Raw genomic sequence first — 19,342 nt, 5'->3', positions numbered from 1 at the left:
TTTGATGAGTGTTTTTTTTCTTGTAGTATCAAGAAAGGACTAGCTTAGTTGTGTTTTGGGAGACTCAGTGTGTACGTATGTCGGCAAACCAAATAGTTTGATTGTGAAGCCCTCACCCACCAACCTAGTTGCTGGCATGCTTCATCATCGGGCCCACCACAGTGACACCGAATGTGTCCCGGGTGTGCTTCGACTCCAGATTACTGAGGAGCTGGTATACTTGCTGAGTGTGCTGTGTTGTGGGTGTGAAAGTGATTTAAAAGTTATGCAGTGGGTCCCAGTGCCCGAGGGTATATGGATAACTTTAATGTCTGGGCCCCTGCTAGCAGATAAAAAGGCAAGCGGACGCAGTGGAGTGAGTTAAGGGCTCCCACGTCCTATGTGGTCTACATGTTTCAGCCAGGCCTTTTATTTACATCTGGCTCCTAGGACCTATCGTCCTGCTGCGGTGTCCCACTCGGGACACCGCAGCAGGATGATAGGTCCTAGGAGCACGCAGATCGGCCATTCCGGTCTTCTTCCCCTGCCAGGTGACCCAAGAAGCTTTAACAGCAAACAGCAAGTTAAAGCAGAGGGAATCCCCCTCTATACACATATAGCACCTTAGCGAGTGCGACACTTTTATAAACAACACCTATCAGTTAATATAATTTATTTTTCACCCACACATACTCATTGGTCCTGAGGAAAGCCAGATGTAAATAAAAGGCCTGGCTGAAACATGTAGACCACATAGGACGTGGGAGCCCATAACTCACTCCACTGCGTCCGCTTGCCTTTTTATCTGCTAGCAGGGGCCCAGACATTAAAGTTATCCATATACCCTCGGGAACTGGGACCCACTGCATAGCTTTTAAATCACTTTCACACCCACAACACAGCACACTCAGCAAGTATACCAGCTCCTCAGTAATCTGGAGTCAAAGCACACCCGGGACACATTCGGTGTCACTGTGGTGGGCCCGATGATGAAGCATGCCACCAACTAGGTTGGTGGGTGAGGGCTTCACAATCAAACCATTTGGTTTGCCGACATACGTACACACTGAGTCTCCCAAAACACAACTAAACCATATAAACCAGGGGATCCGGACTACCATATCTAGTCCTCTCTCTCCATTTTGATTTGCTGTTTTTTTTCTTGTCATCTCCTGGTGGGACTAGAGTTCATATTTCCCCAGTTTAAATACCCTAAGTATGCAAATGCCCAAAATCCATAGCACCACTCACACACCCTCTCACAGACAAACACAGTAATTGTAATTGTAGCCTTTCTAGAGTGTGCTAAACCAGATAGCATCAAAGCTCTAAAAATGGAAGAGACTGTGTGAAAGGTGAGGTTTAAAATTAACCATGTTTCACTTGCTTGTGAAAGATCAGGTGTGAGTTTAAGCTCCTGATATGCTCCGGGAGGGAGTTCCAAAGCCTGGTGGCCACCACTGTGAAAACCCACTCTCCTTGATTACTTTATTGCTCCTGGGAATATAAACCTTATGTGTCCAACTGATCTTAGAGGCCTCAGCAGACCTACACATTAAAGGCAGCCCTGAGATAAAACGACCCTTGGGAATGGAGAGCTTTGTGAGCCAAGCAAATGACTTAGAAATACACCCGCTCATTTAATGGCAGCCAGTGAAGGAATCTCAATCCTTCCCTGACTGCGGAGTGTTGAGGTAATCTCAGGACCAAGTGTGCGGCCACGTTTTGAATTATTTGAAGCTTGCTTAATAAAGACTGGTTGGCATTTAAATACAGGGCATTATAGTAGTCCAAGAAAGAGGTGCTAAGAGCAATGGCCACTGACACCCTGAGGTCTTTTGGGAGAAGAGACAGTATTTTTTTCAAGATCTTAATGATTCAGAAGCAGGACTCACTGCTCAATTGACATTAGTGCTGTAAAAAATAACACCCAGTTTTTTAGCAGCAGCCGCCGGAACAGGTAGAGAACCACACATTTCTAACCCCCACCAGCTGGTCCAGATTAAGCTATCCATTCTGAATGCCACATTCTCAGTTTTCTCCCCATTTATTTTGAGCCAGTTCTCCGTCATCCACTGGCTGATCTCCAACAGGCAAGCCATATACCTATCAGCCACATACTAGCAGTCATCAGAGATGGAAACAATGATTTGGGTGTCATCCACATAGGATGCCACCTGGAATCCAAAAGAAATCAGGCACTCACACACCCTCTACAGTCAAACAGCCAAACCCACTACCTGTGACCTATTTCTTATATGATGCAACAACTTCTTGATATAAGGGAGAGGGGAAAAGATAACCTCCTCACTAAAGAGGAAACACAGTCTACAGAAAAAAGGGCCGAAAAAGGAACCTGAATGATAAGTAGTTTCGCATTTTTTTTAGTATAAACAAACTTAATGTGCAAATACGTAATGCCCAATATTAGCAAAATACATACATAGATTATAAATAGTCAATAAAATAGATACACAAAACTGTTTTTTGTAAAACGTTACTACAAGAACACCTCCCAGACAGATAAGTGAACCATACATATTATGCATTAAAGCCCCACATAGTCATAAATTCAAATCGTAGCAACATTCATAATAACCCATTCATTCAGACACATGGACAAAACACAAGACTAGACGGGTCAACTTCACATAAACCCAGAACATAGACGTAAGGGTGATCAAACCTATAGTGAAAAAGAAAATATCGTATAACAACTCTATCCTAGTACAGAGCAATGAAGGTATGAGTACCTGCTATGTTATATATATTTAATTGTTTTATACATTTTTTGGAAAACTTTTTTTCAGAAACAACTGATAGTATCCAGACTTGTAGACGAGTTGCACCAGTCATGTGGAAAAAATGTGCCAATGCATGTTTCGGTGCGAGTCCCAGATACAAGGGTCACACCTTCTTCAAGGCGCTATGCAGATGAGAAGAAGGGGCAGACCATGTCTGGGGGATCTGAAATAAGTTCAACAGGTAGCACATAAAATCAGGCAATGGAGCCTATTAGAGTAGGCAGGATCCAGCAAGGGAAATAATCACCTCAGATGTAATAATACATGGGATGCTAAGCCAAAAGCACGATGGAGTAAAAGTAGAGCTGGGCTCTCAAGACAGGATCTATAGAACAGGAATTCACATATGCTAAGTCAAATGTCCTTATGAGGTGGGAGGGATTACAGGCCATTGCAAGGAAAGATAAATCAGATACAGTAGAATCCATGATTCTCAAGGCAAATCCTTATCAACTGGCATAGAGGACTCCAGGAAAAACAGTATGACACACCCACTCACAGACCCACATAGCCACTCACACACCCACTCATAAACTTATTACATCACTCGCAGATCCACTCACAGACCCAGATAGGCATTCACACATCCACTCACAGACCTAAAGAGGCAATCACATAACCAACTCTCAAAGGTTACAGCTTACAGTTAGAAAATACAAGTTAAAAAACCTTAAACATTCTCCTTAAGAACCATAGGTTACTGGGACATTATAGCTAGGAAATACAATTAAAAAACTTTACAAATTCTTTGAAATAAAGAAAGTTGGCATGTACATTATAGTTAGTAAATAGAATTAAAAATCCTTAGAAATTTACTGCAAAAACCAATGGTTAGAGGGTTGCTTTATTAGGCTCAGATTTCCCTTATACAACATCAGTGAAATTCAGTGGTTATAGTTACCTGATCTAACTTTACCTTATGCCACTGCAATGCACTGCTTATGATCTTACATATTACATCACTCATAACATGATCAACGACATCACTGATGACATCTATGACATCTCAAATGACATCACTGATTACATCATCAACACACCTACTCACACCCCATGCAGCCTCCCATACACCCCCTCATATGTCCACACAAGCACTCACATACCCATTCACAGACATATAAAACAACTCATATACCCACTCACTTACCCATACAGCTACACACATACCTACTCACATGCCCACAACCACTAACACGTCTATACAACCACTGACACCTAGTCACACACCCATACAACCACTCACACAGCCACTTACAAACTCATACACCCACCCACACATCCACTCATACCACCACAACCACAACTACTCACACATCCATATGACCACTGACATGCCCAGTCACACACCAATACAACAACTTACAGACCCACTTACAAACCCACACAACCACTTACACACCCATACAACCACTCACACACCAATACAACCACATGCATCCACTCACACAACCACTCACACACCCACCAACCACTCACACACCCATACAACCACTCACACACCCACACAGCTACTCAGAAATCCACACACTCACCTATTTAGCCACTCATGCACCCACTCACACACCCATACAGACACTCAGACACCTACTCGCACACTGATGCAGTCATACAGCCACTTAGATCACATACATTAAAAATAATATTACACATTTATAGTAAACCCAGTATACTAATCTAACTTTTGTACTTGGATAGTATATATGTTTAACACTCATAAACTCACGGAAAACACATACACTCACTTGATGATGGATTCAATGATGTCATCAGTGATGTTATAAGTGATGTAATTTGAGATGTCATCATTGATGTCACTGACTATGTCATGAGTGATGTAATATGTGAGGTCTTAAACAGTGCATCGTAGGGCTGTATGTTATAGTTAGCATTGGCGGCCGGCACAGGTAAGAACGGTGGGGAGGGACAGGGCAGGGTAGGGTGGTGGAAGTCGACAGTTGATGGGAGAGGTAAAATTAAATTAAAAAATGAAGAAAACCACTTACCTTGCGCTCGCCGCATCTCCAAGTCGGGACTGGAGCGAGCGCAAGGTAATTTGTTTTATTTCTTTTTTATTTCATTTTGTCTTTCCTGTTGACTGTTGAATTCCCCCCACCCGCCCCAATTCGCCGCTTTTACTTGTGCCGGCGCCACTGATGGTTTGCTAGGGTAACTATAACTGCTGAATTTCATTGGTTTCGTATGAGCAAAAGCGGCGCCTAACTATAATGTCCTTGACACCATTAGTTTTTGCAATTAATTTCTAAGGCTATACATTCTATTTCCTAACTATAATGTCCCTGTAACCTTTGTTTTTCAGTACTGAAACTGCAATCCTGCACATAGTAGATGACGCATTACTGGCTCTCGACCAGAACGAAACATGCCTCTTAATCTTGTTGGACCTGTCGGCAGCTTTCGACACAGTGAACCATGCCAAAATACTTGATCGGTTGAAAAACAGAATGGGAATTGAGGGTACAGTTCTAACCTGGTTTAGCTCCTTTCTTGAGAATAGATCGCAAAAATTAATTGTCAACCAAACCCTTTCAAGTGCAACCAATAATACTATAGGAGTTCTGCAAGGGTCAAGGCTATCTCCTGCACTTTTCAATCTATACGTAGAACCTCTTATGGAAATACTACAAAAAGCTAATATTGCTTTCTACATGTATGCTGATGACACTCAGCTGTACATCAAGGTCGCTTCAACCGATGATATAAAGACAATGAACCAAGCGCTAACGAGAACCCTTCTATGGCTAACCAAGAACCACTTGAAGCTAAATCCTCAGAAAACTGAATTCCTACTGATTACACTCCAGAAAAGCAAAATATTGATAGCAGAATGGTCCAACCTCATCACTGCTCTAAAGTGCACTCCGAAGATTGTTGACTCGACTAAATCACTTGGTATCATTCTGGACAAAAACCTGAACATGTCAGTACATATCAACACAATGGCAAAAAACGCAAGGTTCCACTTAAGCTACTTGCGAAAACTAAAACCATTTCTAAATAAAGCAGACCTCAAAACAGCAGTTCAGGCACTGGTCATATCAAGGATCGAATATGGTTGCACTACCTTGGCAGGGCTCCCCAAAATCTCAACAACCCTATTGAAAGCATGTCTTAATGCAGCCACAAGACTTATAGCAGGATCAAAATAATTCGACCACATCTCCCCTCACTTGAAAGTCCTCAACTGGCTGCCCTTCGAAGCACAAATTCATTTCAAGCTGGCATGCATCACCCATAAAGCAATACACGACAAAACTCCAGTCTACCTTGCTCAGAAACTCACGCTTTCGGGAGGGACCCGATCCTCCAGGAGCAAAGCGGAACTACTACTGAAACCGGCTCGTTTCTGTAAGAAAATAACTTATGACCGAGCGTTCTCAGGGGCAGCACCGAGAATTTGGAACTCGCTCCCTCCTCACATTAGAAGAATTCCATCCATCGCAACAATTGCCTAAATCCTTACAGCTGAACATTCACGCAAGCAGCTCGCTATCCAGTTATGGACTTGCATATATGTTTGCTTGTGGTTTTGTAGTTCAAGAGGCTTTATGGCAATCTATCTGTTGACTATTATATATGTTTATATGCTTTCCAGAAGTGTAAATGTCGTAAACCAGTAATGTCTTGTAATATGTAACTTTTCGGATTGTTGAAATGCTCCTGTAAAGCGCTCTGACACCCTTTACAGGGTCATGTTTGCGCTATAGAAAACACTAAATAAACTAGGCTGACATATATATGTCAGCCTAGTTCACAAACAAAAATTAGTTTAAAAGAAAGATTGTTCTTGACTAAACATTGAGCAAATATTTTAGAAATGCATTCTAAAGCATATACATGGAACCTTGGTTACATTAACTTAGGATAACACAAAATGAAGGCTATGGATGACTTGAAATAAAAAATTACTTACCAAGGTTGAACTCTAGCTTTGGCTCTTTTAGGAACTTCTGAATACCTAGTCATGAAAAGAGATACAATTGATCAGTGGCGGTTTATGATCAATGTCATAAAATTAGTACAATATTTGTCCAGAACAAATTATCTGCAGAGTTCAGGGAGTCCAAGCTGTGATTTGCATATTCCTCTTCTGTTTTGCATGCAAACAATAATCATATTGGTAAGTCCCGTAAGAGGCTCTCCTTAAAACAGAGGTCCTTCTTTGACCCCTTCGCTGCTAGGCCTCCCCCAACCGCCCGCACTAAGTCTTTTTGGGGTAGTTCAGGCTTAGAGTCCTGTAACTTTTTGTCCACATAAGGTATACACGCCAAATTTGTGTCCTTGTCTTCCAACAAAGTGTCTGTTTTTTTCCTGCAAATGGTATCCACAAAGGGTTTGTGGTGCTGAAATCCCCATCTTCCCAGCTTTAGGAGACAGGCAGAATTTTGTGAGAAAGCCAACATTTTCTACACCGTTTTGACATTTTACTGGGACATAACTTATTTTTACAATTGTTTGTGCTTTTAACCTCCTTCCAGTTAGCGGTAGAAATGGGTGCAAAAGCAATAATGGATCCCGGAAAGGTATACATTTAAAAATATTGAACAAAATTCTGAATTTGGCAAAGGATCATTTGCGGTGATCCTTCAAGGTTTTCCTATGGTAACTAATAGTTAAAATAAAGAAATATTGAAATTGAGTTGAAAAAAACAGCTGTGTGTGCCAACATTTTCACCTTTAACTTCAATGGCAGGTTTTTTAAAGCAATATACCATTACATCCGCTGGACCTTCTGGTTGTGGTGATATATAGGACTTGCTGGTTCACCAAGAACCTGAGGAACCCAGAGCGAGTAACTGAGCTATGCCTTTTAATGAATTTTCATTGTGTACCGGGGTATATAGAAATTAATTTGGTAAAATATAAAGAGTGAAAAATAGTTATCATGGACACCTATTCATTTCCAAAATAGGAACAAAATACAGAGTTTAGAAGCCATAGTTATTTGCACATCTCCAAAATTGTGGGTACCCATACTATCATGTGAATTAGAGGCCATTTTTCAAACTGACTTTTTTTTATATATTGTCTTACATTTGGTAGGCAGAGATGCATAGGGAGTCAATTGGTAATAACACTTGTTCTACAATTCTGTGTTCCCATGAGTCTCCCGATAAAAATGGTACTTCACTTGTGTGGGTAGGCCTAGTCCCTGTGACAGGAAACGGCCCTAAACCAAACATGGACATATCACATTTCTCTAGTGAAAACTGACCCTTTTTCGCAATGTGTCTAGCTGTGGATTTTGGACCCTAGCTCAGCCGGAAAATGGGGAAACCTAGCAAATCTGTACATTTTTTTAAAAACTAGACATCCTGGAGAATCCAGGATGGGGTGACTTGTGTTTCTCTTCCCAGATTCTGATACCCAGAATCCCCTGCAAACCTTAAACTTTGTCAAAAAAAGCACATTTTCTTCTCATTTCTGTGAAGGAAAGTTCTGGAATCTGTGGGGAGCCACAAACCTCTACCTAGCCAGCATTCTTTCACGTCTCCCAATAGCAATGCTACCTCATTTGTGTGGGTAGGCCTAGTGCCTGTGACAGGAAACGACCTAAAACGCAATGTTGGCACACCACATTTTTCCAGTGAAAACAGACCCTTTTTTCGTAATGTGCCTAGCTGTGGATGTTGGACCCTCGCTCAGCCTGCATCTATTGAAACCTAGCAAACCTGTACATTTTTTAAGACTAGACACCCAGGGAAATTCAGGATGGGGTGACTTGTGTGTCTCTAACCAGGTTCTGTCACCCAGAATCCCTTGCAACTCTCAAACCTTGTAAAAAAACACATTTTCCTCACTTTTCTGTGATGGAAAGTTCTATAACCTACAGGGAGCCACAATCTTCCACCCACCCAGCATTCCCCCAAGTCTCGCAATAAAAATGGGACCTCACTTCTGTGGGTAGGCCTAGTGGCCGTTACAGAAAACAGACCAAAATGCAACGTGGGCACGTCACTTTTTTCCAGTGAACACAGACTCTTTTTTCGCAGTGTGCCTAGCTGTGGATTTTGGATCCTCGCTCAGCCGGCACCTAGGGAAACCTAGAAAACCAGTACATTTTTTTAAAACAAGACACCCAGGGGAATCCAGAAAGGGGTGACTTGTGAGGCTCTCACCAGTTTATGTTACACAGATTACCTTGCAAACTTCAAACTTTGTAAAAAAAAAACACATTTTATTCAATTTTCAGTGATTGAAAGTTCTGGAATCTGCAGGGAGCCACAAACTTCCACCCACCCATCATTCCCCCAGGTCTCCAGATAGAAATGGTACCTCACTTGTGTGGGTATCCCTAGTGCCCTTGACAGGAAACATCCCAAAGCATACAAAATTATCAATCACAAAACAACCTGGTTGTGCAAGGGGGTCCCATGAGTTTTTGGTCCTGGGCTTGACGGCCATCTAGGTAACCTACCAAAGCCAGACAATTCAGAAAACTAGACACCCAGGGGAGTTCAGGAGGTGTGGTTTGCGTGGGTCCCCCAATGTTTTCCAACTCAGTATCCACTCCAAACCTCAAAGTTAGTTAAAAATCCAATTTCTTTGCACATTTCTGTGTGGGATCACCGCGCCAGCACAAATTTCCTACCACCCAGCATTCCCCTCAGTCTCCCGATAAAAATAATACCTCACTTGTGTGGGTGTCCAATGCAGCCTAAAATGCATATAAAAAAATATAGCGCGTAGAGCTCGCTGTGCTATTCCCTCAATTTCTACGCTTTAGGCCCTTCTCAGTCACAAGCTCTTGGTCCACTGTTAGACCTGGCAAGTAATTTTTTGCGTGTTTCCCTTGTCGTTTTACTTTCTGACCTCTGGTTTTGACTCTGTTTTTGCTGGTTAAGTGTCTCTGTGCACGTCCTCATTGCTGTTCAGTGTTAAAGTGCAAGTGCTCCTATTGTAAATTGTATCATGAATTGTTGTTTCCATGATTGCCATATTTGATTTACTGGTTAGTCCCTAGTAACATGCACTGAGAGTGCCAGGGTCTGTAAATCAAATACTGCTAGTGGGCCTGCAGCACTGATTGTGCCACCCACAGAAGCAACCTTTCAAAGGATTCTCAGACCTGCCACTGCAGTGTCTGCACGCAGTTTTTACTGCCATGTCGACTTGCCAAGCGCACCCACTTGCCAAGCCCTAACCCTCTTATTACATGAGTCACCCCTAAAGTAGGCCCAAGGTACCCCTATGGGCATGGTGCAGTGTATGTGAAAGGTAAGACATGTCCTGGTGTGTGTGTGATATGTCCTGATAATAAACTACAGTGTAATGTAAATGTAAACGTATAGGCATTTATATAGCGCACCACTTACCCGGAGGGTCCCAAGGCGCTTCGACCGCTGCGAAACCCTTCCTGGCTTCCCTGAGAGATGGTCCCTTAATGGGTATCTCCAGGGTGAGACCAGGCATCCCCAGCGGTCTGGTGGGGCCGTTAGTGAAGATGAGGCAAGCTAATGCCCAGAGTTGCCGAGTGTGATCGCTGATCAGAGTGGGCACCGAGGCGAGAGAATTATCGAGTCCCCTGACCCTGGTCCAGAAACCTGCCGCGCCAGGAATCGAACCCTGGTCCCGGGCCGTCCTCTGCTCTCGGGTCTGCCGCCTCTAACCAGTGAGCTATCTGTCTCCTAGGAGAGAATGGGGAATACTCTGTGACATTTTGCATGTATAGAATGGGGAATACTCTGTAACATTTTGCGAGTATATCTTCCCATTGGGACAAGATGAAGAAATGAAGTTTAGTATGCCTGAACTCAGAATGTAGAAATGCATCTTTTAGTAAAGATGATTTTTATATTTTGTGTTTGAAAATATTACTTTTAGAAAGTAGGTATTTTCTTGCTTTGCCATCCTGCGTGCCTCTGCTTGGTTGTGGATTGACTGTCTGGCTTTGGAGTGACAGGGGCAGGGGATGTGCATTCTCTTCAGACAGCCAATGGGGGGGTCGAGGTGTATCCTTCTTTTCCTGGATGAGTCAGGGCTAGTGGGAGGAGATTCCCTTGCACCTGAAAGGTCCTGGTCTGCCTTAAACAATGCTATCTCCACCTCCTGCCGAGATGCTGGACCAGAGAAAACCAAACTGGCTTTGACTAAGCATAGACACTCTGCCCAAGAGAACAAAGAGAAATGTAGTATAAATATTGGGGCCCAACCCCAGAACTTTAGAACTCACTGTAATCAAGGAACCTGCCAAGAAGAAGAGCTGGAAGAACTGCTAGGAGGAGTACTGGTGTGTTGTTGCTTTGTTGGGTTGGCCTGTAGTTGCTGCTTCTGCCTTGGGCAGTGAAAATACTGAAATGAAATTTCTCAACTTGTCGCTGAGTATCTCCAAGGGCTTGAAATAGAGCTTTGCTCCTGTTCATGAAGTCTCAGGACATCAAAACTTCACTTACCTCGGGGTACCACCTCTGGAACTGTGGTTTCAGTTGCCACAGAGGGGGAAAGCAGCCAACACCGTCACCGACACCGCTGTGGGCTCCATGTTCTAAAGGCTCCCCAGAGGGCACTGCCGCATTTCGCATTGCAACCCGGTCTCACCAACAACGGCAACCACTGCTGCCACCAAGCTGCGTCTTGCACCGTGACGTATGGGCACCGCTCTTTGCACCTCCTTGCTTCAATCTGCCGCCCTGGTCTTACCGATGACTGTTGCTGCCCACGCAGTGCGACACATGTGACCATACCATGGTTTGGGGCACTGCTCGTAAATTACACGATGCACCACCCCGTCCCACATTGTGGTCTGGGCCGACTGACGCCAGCTCCCAACAACTGCCACTGTTGCTTGCACCGTGACCTGTTGGCACCGCAACGAGCACCGCCACACTCTGCAGCCCAGCCTTGGTCTCACCAATGCTGCTGGACGACCATTACCAAGCTGATGAATGTACCGCAACTTGAAGGCATCCTCGATTGCAACCTAGATAGTTGCCACGACCGTCCCGTACTGACACCGTCAGCTGGAACCAAAGGTACTGTTTATGAGTCTGACGACACTAAAGCTGGTCCGCACCAATGTAGCCAGACGTAACTGTTGAATTCTGTTGATTTCAGCGCTGCTGTAGCACCGGACGGAGCTGCCGACTTCGAGGAACTGCATTTTCGAGTCATACTTGCAAAGTGCTTACTTTTGATTATTGTATGTTGGTCTTCCATCGTTTTTACACAGATAAATATTGGTTATGGTTAAAAAAAACTGGTGTGGAGTCCTTTTGTAGTGTTTTTACTGTATTACTGTTAGCTATGTGCAAATGCTTTACACACTAACTCTAAGATAAGCCTGCCTGTCTGTGCCAAGCAACCAAGGGGGTGAGCAGGGGTTATTTTAGTAGTGTATCCCCCTTATCCTGACTAGAAGGAAGAGTCCCTATTTGGGCAAAAGTGCAAATCATTTTTAGTTAGAGACCCCCATTTCTAATACCCTCACACACAAGTGAGGTATCATTTGACTCTGAAGACTGAGGGGAACGCTGGGTAAGGAAAGTTGTGCTAGTGTGGTAATCCCACACATAAATGTGAGAAAAATAGGATTTGTTTTGCTAAATTTGAAGTTTGTAAGGGGTTCTGGGTAGACAAATGTTGGGAGATCCATGCAAGCCACACATTCCTGGACTCCCATGGGTGTCTAGTTTTCAGAAAAGTCTGGGTTTGGTAGGATTCCCAAGCTAGCCGCCGAGCCCAGGACCAAAAACGCAGGTGACTCCTTTGCAAAAGCAGATATTTTTGCGATCGATAATTTTGAAGTTTTGGGCCATTTCCTGTAATGGGCACTAGGCCTACTCACACAAGTGAGGTACCATTGTTATCAGGGGACCTGGGGCACTGCTGGGTGGTAAGAAATTTGTGGCGGCCTGGTGATCCTACAACATTCCCGCACATTTTTTTAAAGAAAATTTGATTTTATTAGCTAAATTTGAGGTTTGTAAGGAATTCTGGGAAAGAAAATGATGGGAGATCCACTCAAACCACACCTCACTGGACTCCCCTAATTGTAGAGTTTTCAGAAATGTCTGGGTTTGGTAGGTTTCCCTAGATGGCCGCTGAGCCCGGGACCAAAAACGCAGGTGACCCCTTTGAAAAACCAGGCCGTTTTGTGATAGATAAATAGGCGCCTATGTTTTTGGTCCCTGGCTTGCAGACATCATGGGGAACCTAAACAAAAACAGACAGTTCTGGAAACTAGACACCTGTGGGAGTCCAGGGAGGTGTGGCTTGTATTGATCCCCCAACATTTTCCATCCCATAATCCGCTGCAAACCTCAAATTTAGTTAAAAAGTCACATGTACCTCTAATATCTGTGTGGGAAAGTTGAGGGATCACCGCTCGGCACAAATTTCCTACCACTTAGCCTTCCCCTCAGTCTCCCAATAAAAATGATACCTTACTTGTGTGGATGGCCCACGTGCCTATGACATGGAAATTTGAAAAACGTGTAGAGATTGAGGGGATTCCAAAGGGGGTCCAAAAGGGCTGTTGGTTTACAGGTTTTTAGGCTGAGGCTACTTTGGGCACCGAGAAAAGTGAGGTAACATTTTTCTCCGGAGACCAGGGGGAACGCTGGGTGGTATGAACTTTGTGCCTGCACTGTGATTCTACAATTTATCCAGCCAGAAATGTGATGAAAATGTGACTTTGTAAGTACATTTGAGGATTGTGGGTGATTCTGGGTAAGAAAACGCTGGTGGATCCATGCAAGCCACACTGCTAGCCAAGAGTCAGTACATGCACACCACCATCCACACACACTGCCAGCCAAGTGAAACTCCACGCACTCCACCAGACAAGCACCAATCTACGTACACCATCATCAAATGCAAGTCCGCACACATCATTATCCAAGTGAAAGTCTACACACACCGCCAGCAAAATGCCAGCCAAAGGTCAGTACACACAGACCATCAGCCGCACTCCTGTTCACACACACACAAACTCTTCTTGGTTTCTAGTGGTTTTGTACCCCCTTGCTTGGGGGCAGATAAGACCAAAAACATCACTGAAACAGCAAAAATGTGTGCCCAGATCTGCCTTCTGGGGTCAGAAATACTTTTTTTGTGGGATGGGGCGTTAGTAAGCCCATTATGGGCAGCCCCCACTCCTGCAACAAAAAAAATCCCTGGTGCCTAGTGGGCTTTCTGCTCCCCTGGGGCGCAAATCAGTGGCTATTGCCCCATCTGCCTCCGGGGTGGGGGGCAGAAAGACTGTGGCAATTGTTTTTGGGGGTGGGGCATTGGCATGCCCATTTTGGGCAGCCCCCACCTCTATATACATAAAAACAAAATCCCTGGTGCCGAGTGTGATTTCTGCCCGCCCCCGGGGGGGCACAGCAGGGGCATTGCCCCATCTGGCTCCTGGGGGAGGCACAAAGACTGTGGCAATTCTCTTTGGGATGTGGGGGCACTGGCATGCCCATTTTGGGCAACCCCCACCCCTACATATAAAAAAAATCCCTTGTGCCTAGTGAGTTTTCTGCCACCCTTGGGGGCATATCAGGGGTTATTGCCCCCCATCTGCCTCCCGGGGGGCAGGAAGTGTGTGGAGTTTGGGTGGGCATAGGCATGCCCAATTTGGGAAGCCCCCACACCTATATGCATAAAACAAATCCCTGGTGCCTAGTGTGCTTTCTGCCCCCCCTCCCGGGGGCAGACGGAGTGCTATTTTCCCATCTGCCTCCCGGGGGCAGAAGGATTGTGGAATTCTTTAGGGGGGTTGGGCCACTGGCATGCCCCCACCCCTAAATACATAAAGCTAAATACCATCTGCCCCCTAGGGGGGGACAACGACTGATCTTTGGGGAAACATTGGGGGGGAGCAAAAGCCCTTGCCCAAGGGGCCCCTACCCTCTCCCTGGTCCCTGGTGCCTAGTGGGTGGATCCCTGCTTGGGGTTGCCCGGCTGAGGCAATCCCCAAGCAGTGATCCACGAGGTAGGGGTACCACTGGAAAGGGGAGATTCTCCCTTTCCAATGATAAATCTCCTGTCTGCCTCGGTGCTCAGAGGGCTGAGATAGCCCCCTGAGCACCGAAGCAGTGAAACTAAAATGAGTCGATCAGCTCATTTCAGTTTCTTTGAAATGACGTCAGCACGACATGCGTGCTGATCGTCATTTCAGAGAAACAATCTGAACAGCCTCAGGAGCTAGGGAAGCTCTTCCTCAGCTTCTGAGGCTGTTTTAATTGAAAGGAAATTTCTTGTACCATGTGCACGGACAGTAAGGAGCCATCCGACACACATGAGAACTGTGGCATCGGATGGCTCCTGGTCATGCAATGCACAGAAAGGGTTAAGTAGTGTATGTAAAGTTGGAAGGTTTTTGCAATTTAGTTAAATATCTTGGGCTTTGAGATGTGCAATGATTATAAAGTAAAGATAAGGGGGACACTTTAGGCTGTCCTTTGCAGAAGTGAAAATCTGACTGCTGCTGTAGGGGGCTTTAGGTGGACTTCTGATGGTGGTCCTCTATCAGAGCCTCCTACTCTCATTTGTCTTTTGTGTGTGTTCCTTATGCCTAAATTGTCCCAGGACACATTCTTTATCTTGCTTCCTGAAAAATTTCCCATGAGCTAGTTCTCTATCACCCCAGTCCTTCCTGGAGCTCCAGCGACCTCATCCGGGATTTGGCCCTGTCTCCCTTCAGCAATATGCCCAAGTTGAGTGCATTTGGGAAACTGTACGACTTCACCCTCAGAAAGACTTCACATTCTTCAGACAGTTTAGGCAACAGGTAAATCCTTTGATGGTCCATATTTTAAAGTAGCAAATATGTTGTCACATACTATTACCTGGAGTGAGGTATTTATAAGGTGCAGTAAAAAACTCCTATAAAAAAGTAGTTGCCCTTGAGGTGGGGAATAAACATAAAAAAGTTATATTTATTATACCAAAATCCTTAGATATCGATATTTTTCAGGGAACTACTCCCCCCCAACATATTTTTGTTTTTCAAGAAAAATGTGTCTGGGGAAGACTACGGGTGTTATAATTATTGATTTACAATCTCTTCACAAACTATTATTTGTGCAGGGTTTGAAATATGCTCTCTAATCTGCAATCAGGCCATAGGTTTGCAATTAAAAGTGAGCAACAAATAGTTTAAAAATGTGTATTCTCTGTGCAAAATACATAAAGATCACTAATAAAAAGACTGAACCTAATTACAGCAGTAATTGAAATAACCCTATGCAAAATATAAACCAGTGACCATTATTCTGACTCCTGTCACGAGACGAACACTGAGCCTAATGAGAACACATACAGTAGCACCCATGCTAACCCTAAGCATGACTCTAACCCTAACACCCAATGTGACCTTTACCTTGGCTGTGACCAAGATAACAGGGCCTATTCAGAAAACACATGAAAAAATTAAATACTTTTGGTTCTTCATTATTTCCAAGAGCAAATTTACTACAAATTATATGTCTCTATACTCAGAAACATGGAACTAAGCCAAATGTAAAAGTGTCAAGCTACTAAAATCAAAAAGGAACAAGGAGTAAGTTCAGCACCTCACATGGCCAACCACTGATAATGCAACACACACATACAGAAAACAACAGAAACGGAGGCTTAAATTAGAACCCCATTGCAAATAGTATTAAAATGAATTTATTTATTACAACATTTTAAAAACATTAAAAGTTAATGTTAAAATATATAGAAATGAAGTATATTTCATGATTAAATATTTTAATAATCTTTAATTAATAAATGTAACTTTTTTAAATATTTAAAATAATTCTATACAAGCCTTTTTGTAATTGTGAATACACAGTAGGTACATATAAATATTTTACTTTTGTTGGGATTTTTCTTTATTAAATCCTTTAAAATAATTTTATTCAATATGTTTAAATTAATTAAATATTTAATTTTAAAATAAGGGGGTCATTGTGATGACAGACAGACTTCAGTCCGTTTGCCATTGTATCCTATTTGGGACCACCCACCTACAAGGTAGTGGTCCCATAGGGAAAATTACAATGCGACCGCCACTGTGGTGGTTGCATTGCCCATGTTGTGTATTGCAGCCGGTGCTGTGCTTTGCAGTACCCACTGCAAGACAAAACAGACACCCCACACATATCCCTGCACTACGTAGCAGGCACCATGCAGTTCCTACCACATGGTGTAGGGATATGTAGGGGGACACCATAGGTGCACCCCAGGGCCTATGTTCCCTGTCCAAGTGATTAGATGGGGCCCATTAAGGGCCCCCAAATCCATTTCCGCCTACCATTTTGGTGCAGGTTGACCGCTGCAGAAAGACCGGCGGAAAGGGATATTGTAATCCCTACTGCGTGCCCGTCAGGCACCGCTGCCAGTCAGTGAAAACAGTGAGGTCCGACAGGTGGTCGGATACAGACCGCCTGTTGGGACTGTAGCGGTCAAAGTTTCCGACCGCCACCTGTCCAGAAGCCATTATAATATGGGGAACGAAGATCCCTCTTCCGATGGCAGGGAGACCGCCACTGACAGCCTGTCAGTGATGGTCTTCACGCCATCGTAATCAGGCCCTAAGTTATTTGAGTCCGGTACTAATACTAGTTTTTCCCATGTAGGCAGAGTTCTGGGGTGGAGCTCTTCCTACAGTAAAGCATGGGGAAAATGTTAAAGGTTTATTAAACATAAAAAATGGCAAAAGTATTTATATGATAAATATCAATGTAAAATAATTTTATATATTTATTTTAAAATGTAGAACAAAATGGAAAAAGTCTACAGTACTACTGACTTATTTTGGAACCAGATATGTAAATAATATAAAAATACTAAAATTATATTTTTTATAGATGTATTAATAAAACCCACTGTTAAATTCGGTTCATCAATAAGTAGAGAAGTCCAATTGATAGAAGGAAGACTTCTTTATTCTTAATTCCTTCATAGCATCAACCAAGAACAACAGCCTGAAACAGAGGTCTGGCATAACTGCCAAGCCACAAATCCAGAACATAGAATCCCCCATCAACAATCTAAATACCAAAGAGACAGACTAAGGATATAGGCTGTCAACAAAAAACCATACAATATAACACACCTCCCCCATTCCAAAAACAAAGAAAACAAAATTAAAAAAAACATTATTGAATATAATCTTTAAGATAAGTGGGAGCATGAGTATTGTGATTACTCCTTCTGGGAGAAGATGTCACATCACCAGAAAAAACAAATTCATTTTGACAATTTAAGTTCTCAGAAGAAACATCACCATCCAAACAGATTGTACTCTCCCGGGAAGGCAAAGATTAAGAAGATGCATCTCCACCCCCGGCAGACTGAAGATTATCACAAATGGATGAGGAAACAAAGGATTGAAACTTGGATCCAATTGTACTCTCCAAGGAAGGCAAATATGAAGAAGATGCATCTCCACCCCTGGCAGACTGAAGATTAACACAAGTGGATGAAGAAACAGAGGATTGAAAATTAGATGCCAAAACTTTGTAACCCAAATGGGCTTTACAGTTCTTTGAGATTTTTTGATTAACAAGAACAACATTTCTCTTACTCCACCACTTACCATTAGCAAGTAAAACAGAATATTTAGAAACTTTTACAATTCTGGTAGGAGGGTAAAATTTTGATTTCTGATTTTTACCTTTAAAAGGCCTTTTTACTTTAACAAAATCACCAATATTAATCTGTACTTCCTTTGTTTTCAACTTATCATCATAATAATTTTCATTCTAGACTGTTTACATTCCACATTTTCACGAACTTGATCAATAGATGGCAACTTTTCATGAACTTTAGTTTGATCTAGAACCCAAGAAGGACTAAGTTTTGAAGAACCAAACAAAGGGAGTGATCCCAGTCGTGGAGTGTGGAGTGTTGTGATGATTCCATAGTCTTTCTTGAACTGCTTTAAAAACAGAAATATCTTGCATGCACGCTAACTGAATAGTATCTTTCAACATTTTGTTCACCCTTTCTACCATGCCGTTTCCTTGAGGAATGTACAGGGCTATGGTGAGATGTTCAATACCCAAGTTGGAGAGACATTTTGTGTAACATGAGATTTAAATTGAATACCATTGTCAGAGATTAGAAATTTTGGGATACCTTCTTTATAAAATAATTCATCCAAAAATTCAATAGGAGCAACAGTAGTAGGTTCGGACATAAATTTACATTCCACCCACTTTGAAAAATAGTCGACAACAACTAAGGCATACCTCATGTTTGATTACAAATTATACATTGGACCGATAAAATCAATGCCTAACTTTTCCCATGGACCATGAGGAAAAGCGACCGGATGAGGAGGGGTATTTCGAAGCTTTAAAGATTTGTCAGCATCCAAACAACTAGTGCAACGTCCTACAAAATTCTCTGCATCAACATCCAATCCAGGCCACCAGTAATATAATCTTAACCTCTTTTTGGTGTCAGTTAAACCAAGATGACCCTGATGAGCCAAGTTTAACAATTTAGTTTTAAGTTTGTTTGGAGGTATCAATAAGGTTCCCCTCATGAGAAAATCATTCTCCACTGTAAGTTCATCTTTAATTTTGTAAAACTGTCGCAAACCTAAATCCAGA

The 19,342-nt window shown here is 43.0% G+C and overlaps 1 protein-coding gene across 1 annotated transcript in view; it reads right to left on the bottom strand.

Annotated features, from left to right (window-relative positions):
- The window catches only part of INPP4B (inositol polyphosphate-4-phosphatase type II B), a 2,612,828-nt gene that overhangs the window by 2,569,210 nt on the left and 24,276 nt on the right, over positions 1–19,342 (bottom strand). Inside the window, exon 2 of the mRNA XM_086962227.1 lies at positions 6,715–6,759. Coding sequence (XP_086818353.1) covers positions 6,715–6,759 — 45 coding nt within the window. The remainder of the gene's footprint in view (positions 1–6,714; positions 6,760–19,342) is intronic.

This window comes from Lissotriton vulgaris, chromosome 3_1 (assembly GCF_964263255.1).
Source record: "Lissotriton vulgaris chromosome 3_1, aLisVul1.2, whole genome shotgun sequence".
Lineage (NCBI taxonomy): Eukaryota > Metazoa > Chordata > Amphibia > Caudata > Salamandridae > Lissotriton > Lissotriton vulgaris.
This window is presented reverse-complemented; position numbering and strand designations above follow the sequence as displayed.